The 12,813-nt window shown below is 29.7% G+C and overlaps 1 protein-coding gene across 1 annotated transcript; it reads left to right on the top strand.

The window, feature by feature from the left end:
- Positions 1-4,968: 4,968 nt before the first annotated feature.
- Positions 4,969-9,412, top strand: LOC145120201 (transcription factor MYB83-like). The gene is made up of 2 exons (XM_079056013.1): positions 4,969-5,331; positions 8,473-9,412. The coding sequence occupies exons 1-2, from the start codon at positions 5,027-5,029 to the stop codon at positions 9,173-9,175; spliced, it is 1,008 nt and encodes a 335-aa protein (XP_078912139.1). The 5' UTR covers positions 4,969-5,026; the 3' UTR covers positions 9,176-9,412.
- Positions 9,413-12,813: the final 3,401 nt, after the last annotated feature.

The following is a 12,813-nucleotide window of genomic DNA, read 5'->3' as shown; positions in this document are numbered from 1 at the left end:
ATGACGGGGAAAATAAAGAGGGAAAATATGATCGAAAAGAAGTGAAGTTTGTTGCAGAAGAGTTGGTATGTAGTGTCAAACTAGCAACTTCTACGGTTTTAATTGGTGTTTGTTAATTCTAACTGGTAAGGAACACAACTAATACTATATTTATTTGATGTACATTTTTTTCCAGACCAATCATGAAACTACAATTGAAGAAGGAAAAGTCATTCTTGAACCAGCCACAAATGCCCTCTCACTAGTATTTGGCAAAGATCATGGTGGATTTTTAAAAGAGGTTGGCACGATTGTCTCTCCAACTAGATATTGGGATCTGCGTCGAGCCAAATCCTCATCAAAAGAAAAAATTGCTTTCCTTCAGCAAAGCCTACAGGAACAAATAAAAACAAATCAGGATCTGAGGTGGCAAGTTGAGTATCTGATAAGGTTGGCTCCTCCTATCGTTAATCACACAGACTCTGCAACAACTACTACTCCACCTCCAACAAAGGCTCCTATAGAAAAAGTAAGTAAGTGAGTTTTTATGATAGTTTTAATACAATTGGTTGCTAATTAATGCTTTCATCTAAAATTTTCATCCTAGAAAAGGAAAAACAATTATGTGGGTGCATAAGGATCTCAAATACCCCAAAAACAGGTTGAATACCATGTAAGTTAATTAATATAATAATATGTTTCACACACTTTTTTTCTAATATTTTTAACCGCCTTTCGTAGACTAAACATGGTAAACTATTTTCAAGAAAGTCTGAATAACGGTGAAGAAAATGTTACATCTAAGTGTGAGGAGCCAGAAGTTGGGAATTCAAGTGAAAAAGGGATAACAATACCTCAACCCAAGACACTGCAACAACTAAAAAAAGTATGTATATTTTACATGTTTGCATAGATATACATGTCAGTTAATTAAACATATGGCTTTATACATTTATTAATATTATGTGCATCTATATGTAGAGAATAAAATGTTCACTATCAACGTCTAAACGTAGCAACATCGTTGCAAAGGGTCACGTCATCTATTCTACCGATGAAAACTAGAAAATACATGGAAAGCCACTGACGGCTGATTACTACAGAGTTTTTGTGGATGAAGCAATAAAGCATCCGCATGCATACCAAACTAAGAGAAACGCCCATTAACAATTAATGTTGAAATTTTGTAATCCTTGATCCTAAGGCAGTTTATTTGCATAAGTTATATTAATATTTATATTCATTAGTTATACCTTATAATTTTTTTAAAATGATTATATTAGTTAGTTACATACACTAATTCTGCATGTTTGTTTCAATGTATGTTTAACACCTATTTTAATTTATGTTGTTACAAGATCTGTATATACGTATAGTTGAAGTAAATAATAAAATATATAAAAACCCAAGAAAAGACAGTCCAAGAAAAAGTAGCCCATGAATTATTGTCCAGCAACCAAGCTAAGAAAAATTAGCCCAAGAAAAAGTAGCCCATGAATTAATATAAGTAGAGTTTAGTTTATCATTGTATATATGTTTTTGATGTAATAAATTTTTAATTATTATTATTAAAAATTGTTTTTATTATATTATATTTTATATTTTCGTTTTTGCGCATCATAGTAATGAAAGGTGGCCAATATATGTGTAATTAAATTAGAAAAAACCATTCTTCAATATAAATAATAAAAAACCTATTGTGACGTGTTAAACATGTCGGTATATGTAAACAATAGTAATGATAAACCATTAAACATGTTAGTAAATATAACTTATCCTTACATTTTAATTACATTTTTGTCTCAAAAAATCAACAATGGCCATGATAATATTTATAAACAGTCACCATAAGTAAATATTTATCACTCTATATGAAAAACACATCAATATAAGTATTTATGATCACTGTTTAATTGTTTGTGAGTGAGTAAACGTTCACAATATTCACGATAGAATACTAAACATATCACTAAAAGTGATCAACAATCATAATAAAAGAAATAACATGTTAGTATAGAACATTTTTGGTGACATCTTAAATTTTTATTTGTCAGTGTATTTAAACAATTGTAATGATAAACGATTAAACATGTTAGGAAAAATAACTTATCCTTATAGCTTAATTACATTTGTGTCTCCAAAAGTCAACAATGGCTGATATAATATTTATAAACGGTTACTGTAAGTAAACATTTATAACTCTGTATGAAAAAAGACATCACTATAAGTATTTTATAGTCACCGTTTAATTGCCTAATTAGTGGGTAAATATTCACAATATTCATGATATAATATTAAACATCTCAACAAAAGTGATCAATAATCATTAAAAAGGAGAAAGAATTGAACATGTTAGTAAATATAACTTATGCCGACAGCCTAATTTACATTTATGTCTCCAAAAGTCAACAATAGCCGCGATAATATTTATAAACGGTCACTATAAGTAAACTTTTATCACTCTATATGAAAAAACATATCACTATAGGTGTATTACAAATGACGGTTCAAAATAAGATAGATATATCTCCAAAAACACTCTACCATATAATGATTGATTTGACATATAATAACGGGTTTGCATGGGTTATACTCACCACAATTGAATGAGAGCATAAGTTATCTTTAATGACGCGATCTTTCCTCTCATGTTCTTTAATAAAAAGAATAAATAAAACCCGACATAAAATGTCTATAATGACAGGTTTTTTTACGTGGATAAAGCTCAATTTTGTACTAGTGTTTTAAAACTTCGGTCCTGAAGCACGGCCGTGCCTCCCAAGCACGGGTTGTGTCTGCCTCCTAATACTAGTCAATGCATTATTTTGGATATTTTAATCTACGAAAACCAAGCATGGGTCGTGCTTCCCCGTCGAAGTCTAGTTTTTCGATTTTTTTTGTTTTTTTTTTCGGACTCTAAATTTGCGATGACTTGGCGTGGGCCGTGCTTAATTCCAGAACCATTATTCACTACCAAATCTGCTATATAATTACCATAGGTTGTCTCAGCAGAACCCCAGACGTTCCCAAATGGCGAAAATGACATCTAAAGGTGATTTTCTACACTTTTTCATCAATTTCTGAAGATCTGAAGGTTTTGGATCATCTCAATCATTCAGTTTAGTAAGAATTAGTAGTTTAATGTCATTTTTCATTAGTTTTGATCGAATTTTAGCCATTTTGGCTAAACCCTAGATTTCACTTCTGCATAAATTAGTACTTTTAACGTAATCAATCATTAAACATGGTTTTTGATTTGCGATTCTATCTAGGCTTTTCAAGTTTGTGCTTAATGAATTTTGATTTTAGTTCTTTTTAGCCTGATCACCTAATTAATGATTAAATAATTCTAGTTAATCAGTTAATGGATTTCATAATTGTTCTAGTCAACTGATAATAAGTAACAAGTATCAGATTGGTTCCGTGTTGAGATATAATTATGATATAAATTGAAATTTCATATTTTACGCTTCTGAACTTCGAAGTATTGAATATTGCTGTGAAATTTATACAGATCTTAATGCAACTTTTCTGATTTTAATTAAGAGCTTGTTTAATTATGTTAGTAAAAAGTTATGATTAACTAAAGAACTTGTTTTGGTTAATTAATTAAGTAAAATAGAATACACTAAAGCTTGTTAGTTGTTCTCAGTACTAGCTTAGAAAGAACATATTTTGAATAACCAGGTTTGTGTTGATTGCATGATTATGAAAGTCGCAGTTGAACTAAATTCGCTTTTATTTATTGAATTTTACTGAGTTTATTTCATTGTTATTTAGTTTTTTAATTATTAATAAAAAATCCCGCTTTTATATTTTTTGTTTTTTGACTAGTATGTGCCTTACGCAAACATACATTGACCATTAGATTGTGTCCCTGAGAATTTCAACCATGCTTCTCTATGCTACCCATTAGTACAACCAAGTAGTGAAATTTTATATGCTTAAGACGTACATGACATCTTATCACAGATCCTCGTCAAAACAAACAATTGTTTTCCTTCAACAAAGCCTAGAGGATGAAAGAACTAAGGCAATACTCCTAACTTTTCCCCTCCTAGTCCGAATGATAGAGACCTCTTTTTACATCCTCCAGCTTATGTACGTACTCCACTGTAGCTAAGAACTAATGCATCATCTCGTTGTATGTTTTGGTCCAATCTTATTACGGCTCCAGCCTTAGTTAAGACATCCCGGTTCATTATTGGAGCAACCTTAATATCCTTCTTTTGATACTTCTTGATCAGATCGGTATATCGCTCACTTCGGGATTATGATAGTGAATTCGGGAAGATGAGAAATGGGCGCAACGGCCCGCAAACCTTTGTCGAAGATGGCTCGGAATCCTTTGTCAAAGAAGTTCTCTTTCCAAAAAAAAATTAATTAAAATATATAAATTCCGACGAAAGATAATATTTGTTTTGATCTAAAGTTTATCCAAGTCAAAATCTATGTCGAAAAAAGCTTAATTGCTTGTCGATATTTTAGCGGCTTAATTTATTATACCATATATCGAACTCATATTTCAAATATTTTCATGCATATTCTACTAAATTTGATATGTTAGCATTTCTTTTTTCGTTTTGTTTTTCCCAGAAACCTCTCTCTCTCTCTCTCTCTCTCTCTCTCTCTCTCTCTCTCTCTCTCTCTCTCTCTCTCTCTCATGACCCCATTTCTAAGCAAACCCTACAACCATCATCATTATCATCATCACCGATCACCATCAATGACTCTCTCTCTCTCTCTCTCTCTCTCTCTCTCTCTCTCTCTCTCTCTCTCTCTCTCTCTCTCTCTCTCAATATATATATATATATATATATATATATATATATATATATATATATATATATATATATATATATATATATATATATATATATATATATATATATATACACCACAAACAAACAAACACAGGTGCATTTGGTTGTTTATAAAGTAATAAACATCAACTACTTTAGGAGTTTATAAGACATTGAAAGAGAGCTAACCAACAAGTTCTCTCATCTCTGTTTCACGCACATTGCAAATATATATAATAACAGTGATGAGGAAGCCGATAGGAGGTGTAGGGAATCACAAGGATTTGATATCCAGTGAGAATGGTGGGATAACGAATAAGATGAGGAAAGGTTTGTGGTCGCCTGAAGAAGATGATAAGCTAATGAACTACATGATCACCAATGGTCATGGCTGCTGGAGTGATATAGCACGTAATGCCGGTTTGCAGAGATGCGGCAAGAGCTGTCGGCTCCGTTGGATAAATTACTTGAGGCCTGACCTTAAACGTGGTGCCTTTTCTTCTCAAGAAGAAGAACTCATCATTCATCTTCATTCCCTCCTTGGCAACAGGTGCGATATTATTATGTCTGAGTCAGTTAACCATAATTAATGTTACAACTTTTCATTTTCATTCAACATTGAACTAGATTCATGGTGTGTGTGTGTGTGTTTGCATTGTATTTAAATAAGTGTTGGACAATTATATATAAAACAGAATTTTCATTATTTTCATAAACAATCTAAACTCTTTTAATGACAAATGGGCAATCGTCAATTTGTTTTATTCTTCTCTGAAACTATATAAAGGAAAGAAAAAGCGTACACTGAAACAAAAGTAAAACAAGAAAAATTACAAGCATCACCCAACTCAAAAGAGAACAAAAAAGGAAAAGATAGCAAAAACTACACCAGGCAGAGGCAAACCAAGCAGGCAAACCACAGCTACTCCAAAGTGGAAGTGACAGTTTTTTCGTATTTTCCAATTGATTTGGTGGGTTTCTTTTTAAACTTATTTATTTATTAGTTACATTTTAGTTTTAACAATTAAAATGAAAAATAGAAAAACTGGTAATCGTTTCCCATTACGAATAGAAAGTAATATATTTTGAATGACAATTTCGAAATACATACATTTCTTAATTTACTAAGAATACAAAAATAATTTTCATATGCAATTTGTAAGTCTTCATAACGAAGTTTATTATTCAATATTGAATTATATGGTTCCGTTCATGAATCATAATTAAGCAGTATCAGGATTGATTAGAGGTATATTATAAGTCACTATAGATATATTTTTATGAATGAATTTGGCTAGAGTATAAGAATTGTTATATCCATAAAACTTTCTCTTAATTCATAATAAAAATTAATATTTTGAAATTGTAAAATAGAAAATGTGATTATTGTCCTTTTTTTTAGAGTAAAAAATTATGAATCTTTATCTATTAATTAATTAGTACAGTTAACTTTTATTTTATAAGATAATATTTAAAAAGAACACCTAACGACCACCAAATAACATTTGACAAGTAGTTTGAGAAAACCATAACGTTTTCGTAAAAATATGAAATACCTTTTTCAATGTTTACCTCAATGCTATATAGCATCTATCTAATAGAACTTAATCTAATATATATTGTGGTTGCATTCAATTGGAATATATGCATCGGCAAAGTCAATTTTTGTAAATGATTTATTAATCTTATATTTTCCGTACTTTATATTTTAACACGCAAATAAAATTTTGTATCTTAAAATATTTAAGTCTATGTTAATTTTCACATATATTTTATTATAATCGAATATTCAGAATAAATAAAATAAATGAATAAATATATACATGCTAATAATTTGTAACCTTTAAAAAGTTTATGGATAATGGAGATACGTTTTTCAAATAATAGATAGACGATTATATATATATATATATATATATATATATATATATATATATATATATATATATATATATATATATATATATATATATATATTACGTGCGAGACGCATGTATTACATCGGTTTATTTAAAAAAAAAACTAAATACAAAATTCTAAACATTTGAGAAGTTTGAATTTATAAGAAAAAGTGAGAAAATATTGAATCATAAAAATTAAAGTGTTTTTTTCTCTTTTAAATTTAAACAAATAATTTAAATAAATAAATAAATAAAATTAATGAATCTTTAATTTAGAAATTTTGAAATTAAAAGTAAAGTTTATTAATGAAATTGATATTTATTTATTATTGCATTTAAATTAAATACTATCTAGAATTTAATAAAATGAAAAAACTATAAAATGACATGTGGAATAAAAATTTATTTAAAATAACCACAAAATTACATGTGTCAAATAAATAAGAATGTGATATGTGACAAAAAGATCTTTATTTATTAGAAAGATATACAAGGTTAGGTTCATTTTAGACGGGTCTAATTTTGTGAGACAGTAATACCAATTTTTTTAATAAAATATTCTACTATTCTTTTATTCAAAAAATATAATATATGTAATATTATGATATTGTAAGACAATATTTTTAACACATTTACATTGAAATATTTAAAAAGCATTTAATGTTATAATATTATACATATTAGGTGTAAAATCCGTATATTACATAGATTAATTAACAAAAATAAAATATTAAAATATAAATATTAAGTATTTTTTGAAAATAAAATTTTAAAATACGGAATGAAAAAACATATTAAATGCAATTTAATATAATATTTATTACATTTGATACTTTACATATAAATATATTATATGTTTTTTTTTTAAATTTTAAAAATTGATAAAAATCATAAATTGATATGTAGATATTATTTATTTAAAAAATATCACAAACTAACAACTTCTAAAACTAGTCAGAGATTGAGATATGCCAAAATTATCTTTATTTATTATAATAGATTATATTTTTACGATAACTAGAATATTATAATATTTCAATAGAAAAAATTCGTTTGACGGTCTCACAAAATTATGTCCATCTCAAATGAACTATTAACTTTATATATATATATATATATATATATATATATATATATATATATATATATATATATATATATATATATATATATGACACATCGGTATATATACATATAATGTAGCAAATAAAACGTCAATGTCATGGTCACATGATTATATTTGCAAGTTATAATGCAAATTTAATCTTTCTACTTTTGACCTCGACTCGTACTAACGAATCACTAATGGAGATAACAATAATTCTGTTCCATAATGAGATCAAAGAAAGAGTAATATGACATTATTATCAAACATAAGCACTTCTACAATTCAACATCACATGATATATATAATTAATTATAAATTCGGATTATGTCATCATGACTAAGTAACCTAACACTGAAATTCTTAATTATTAATAAGTTTCCACACAAATAACTGTTAAATTTGTAAATTAGTGTTGATAAAATCTTTACAAAGGATTCGATTGACGAATGACATGAACCGTACAAGTTTTAATGCACATGGTTCAAGGTCAAAACTGAAAGGGATGGTTGTGGTGTGTCCACATGCACCCTTTGAGTCGAAGACACTCCAGGGTCTATTTTCAGTAGTTTGTTTAAAAATGAAGCCAACCTCCATGCATCTCATGCATTCATGTCGTATTTTACGTGTAACTTAAACATAATTTATGTAACTAAATTTACTTTTGTGAATTTTAATTCTGTAGGTGGTCACAAATTGCTGCACGATTGCCTGGTCGTACAGATAATGAGATCAAGAATTTTTGGAACTCCACCATAAAAAAGAGACTAAAAAAGTCAGCATCAAATTCAGCGTCGCCGAACATGAGCCATGACTCATCATCTTCAGAACATCAGGAAGTCATGGCTGGATTGATGTCCGTTCATGATTCTAGCAACATCATGGCTATGTACATGGATGCAACAAGACAATATTCATCATCATCATCAGCCATGCAAGCCATGACCATGAACCACTTGATGGAACCATTGACCTTTACTGATGCTGATGATAACCATGGCAGAAATATCCCCATCATGCATGCCTCATGCTATGGTAAAACACAAGTTGGAATCGACGGTAATGGGATTAGTTACCATGGAAGTTATGAGATCTTTGGGGGGAATTTAAATTTAGTAGATGAGATTTTCGGCATCCCGCCATTAGAAATACCGAACGATAATCAATATACGAAAACTGAAAATCTTCATGATAGAAACCCTATGATCGTGACTAACAACATGAATAGTGTTATTATCAACCAATGTTATAACAATAACAAGCACAAGGTACAGACCCTAGCAGCAGGGTATGAAAACTGTTGGGAAGAAGGGAATGACCTAAAAGTTGAAGAATGGGACTTTGAAGAACTAATGAGAGAAGCTTCATCTTTCCCTTCACTTGCTTAAATCTTTCAAAAAGTGGAATTTTTTAATTACCCTCAAATTTATTTTTGCCATTTTTTTGAAAGGGGAATACTTCTTTTAATTTCCATATTTTGCAGTAGTAACGAGTAAAAAGTTGTAGAATAAAATGGCGCGAAACATATATGGATACAATGGGAGCCGGTGTGCAAAAACTTTACTGTATAGATATATAGAAAGTGTACATGTACATCATCATGTAAGAACAATCAGGCGATCAGATCATGGGTGGTTAATAATATTCAAAAGTGTTGGATTATAATTGTATAGTTTTCCTGTCTTTAAATTTTGTTAGTGTAAGGTCATATATATCACTGTTACAACTATATATATATATATATATATATATATATATATATATATATATATATATATATATATATATATATATATATATATATATACACTAGCCGTTTACTCGCACCAAGCGCCGGGTGCGAATATTTTTTTCAGAAATTAGTTTCTAGATTCGATTAGTTTTTTTTTTGCAAATAATTTACTACATCAAAACAATTATCGATAACAGTCATGCTAGTAGAAACGAAATTAATAAAAATTAAAAATGAAAAGTTGATATTATTTACAAATGTAGATGAACACGTGATTGATTGTGTATTATTAATCGTGCAACACTTTTTTGTACATCACATTTGATGTATAAACTTCAATGCCGTTGAATTGTTCGCCATGATTCACTAATACGTTTGTATTGACACATGATATTCCTCTGGATAATTCCACATAAAGTTGGTCATGTGGGAATCTGAGAGAGATTTGCTTTTGGTTATTCATTTTAGTATAGTTAGGTGGAAACGGATTTCCATCCGTAATTTTTTATATTATAATTTTCTTTTATGTCAAAAGGATCTTAATGGTCGGTAGATATCTTATATGTAGGTACATAAATTGGCAAAAGGCAATCAATGGATCTTTGAGCCGTGAAATACTTTTTTTTCTTATCAAATAAGTTAATCAGAAATAAATGACTAAAATGAAAGTGTGTCCATTAGGAGAACATAATGGCATATACTCTCCTAAATTACATTGAATCGGTCATGGAACCAGAAGTGACAATTCCTAAAATGTTGCAACCAATTGCACGACTATTTAAAAGTTGTAACCTCTATGAAGTTGGCCAAAATAATTCCTATGCCATCGGGTTCCATATCTTACCGATTCATCTTTATCTAATTTTATGAATTTAATGCAATCTCGTTATTTTATAAGCATGGTCCACCATCTTTTTTCACAATGTGAGGAACACTTAAGGAGTGTACTGCTCCCCTTCCATGATCAAACTCCCTAAACTCTAAGCCACGTTATAATTTCCTTACATATACTAAGTTAGGACTCTTAAAAATGATATTTGATTTCGAAAATGACTCAATTCTCCAAGTAATCATTTCAATTAAATAAAGATACATATGAATGTGAGGTAGAAATGTGAATATCAAAATTTGAATAGAATGCAGGTTTTATTGGAATTGGTTAAACCATCTTTACAACACGTATCAGTTAAATTATGCATGCGCACTATACGAATAATCAAACTAACGGAAGTCATATACCAAAAAGCTAGGTCAGAAGTGGTGAAACACTTTTCATTTTGTCTTGGCATCATCGAATGCAGCTACGTCTTATGAAGATAAGATATGTTTCTGAACCTGTCGGATACCAAGTTAATAATAATAATTATTATGATGATTAGATAGAAACAAATGGCAGATACATATTCATAAATATAAATATACACACGCTATAAGTGATAAAACAAAATTTAAAGACTAAAATGACATTTACATTCCAAACACACCCCATAACCATATACCATCAATAAACACCAAAGGAAGCATAAAAGGCCATTTGGTGCGACATCGATGTAAAATGAGGTCGAATGTAAGGCCAATAGGTCCACTGGATCAAGAATTCAAAGATTAAAGTCAGCTTCAACTGTCAAAACACCTCGAATCCATGTATCATTTTTTTAATGAAAACATGAAGCTCAAATCCATTTGGATTTTCAACGCTTAAGGAACCAAACTGATGCCTCTTTCCCTGCAAGATCTAGTTCCAAGTTGATGCCTCTTTTAACGTTCAAGAAGAGTTGCAGACCCTCTCCCAACACCTATCATATCACATAATCATAATCATAATAGAGGACAAAATTGTCATTTTTTCTCATCTAATAAAGCTCAACAAAAAAATTGGATACTTTTTAATATATGCATTACAAAAATATAGTTTAATAGTAGTATGCTTATGGAAAATTTACATATTTGGTGTCTGTAGTATGTTGCTGCTTTTTTTTCAGTTTTGGTTCCAAGGGCAAGATGGTCACTTTAAAAATTTTAGCAGCATATACTTTTTTGATTTAATAGTAAGTTGCAAGAATGGTCCCTGTGTCATATAATCAAAAAATTAGCACCTAGGTTTTGTTTTCTTCATGTAAAATGACTACACTTCCCATATTGATATTAGATTAATTGTGTTATATAAGGGTCAAAAAGTCATTTTAACAAAAACAATAGGTACATATTTAAAACAACACTAAACTGGAACTTTGGGTATAACAAAGGAACAATTCTTGTAATTTACTCTTTAGACAAACTTAATGATTCATTTTTGTAAAACATTACTATAAGGACCAAAATTATGAACCGGTTTTGTTTTGGGACTACAACTGGAAATAAATCCAAACAGAGGGACCAAAATTGTAATTTAATCTAAAGAAAATTAACTAAAAAGAAATGCAACATATTGTCCTATGTTCGATGGGTAGAAGTGCAGAAGACAAATCACCAATCGGAATGGGTTGTGTGATTCCAGTCTCTCTCAATGCCATTCTGCCACCTCTAGTTCCAATTCCGCTCATGGAACCATCCAGAACGTTGCGACCAAGGGTAATGATACATCCTCCTATGTGGGATCATCTATTACTCGTTAATTAATTAATTAATTAATTATTAATTTCACTAAAATATTATAAAAAAATATGGAGCATGTTGAGATTAGAATTAAAACATGTTGCTGCATAAGGGGAACAGGCTGCTGGTTTTGCTGACCTACACGTTGACTTTGCTGGACCATTGGCATAAAGAAATTTGGCATTGGAGCACCACTTGGATGCATACCTCGCACCAGTTGCTGTTGATACCCAAATCCAGTCAAGATTTTAGTGCATTTCGTGGTTCAATGCAGAAAAAAAAAAACTAAAGTTACTTACAGTCAGAATTTTAGTGAAATAAGACAATGATCCAAGACTGGATCCAACCAAAGCTGTCATTCTCAACCTGGAAGAAACCATATATGCTTTCAATTCCTTAAAGAAAACAGAGCCATTATTAGATTAAAGAACTGTACTTTATAAATCTACCTAAAAATAACATCGTAATTCTCAAAAAGTTTAATAATTTGAAACTTTAATTGAATTATAGCAAAGATGGTTACCTTCCTAACTTCCATGAAACTTAGCAAGAAGTTTCATCTATTTGTATTTGACTTGATGGCTGAAAGTACAAATAGAAAACAAAATTTGTCAAACTAAGTTAAATAACAATTATTAGTGTGCATGGAGATGGAAGTCGACTGAGATAGAGATTTCTTGATCAAAATCGAACCTGATC

Source organism: Lactuca virosa, chromosome 6 (assembly GCF_052849685.1).
Source record: "Lactuca virosa cultivar CGN04683 chromosome 6, Lactuca_virosa_CGN04683_v6, whole genome shotgun sequence".
Lineage (NCBI taxonomy): Eukaryota > Viridiplantae > Streptophyta > Magnoliopsida > Asterales > Asteraceae > Lactuca > Lactuca virosa.
This window is presented reverse-complemented; position numbering and strand designations above follow the sequence as displayed.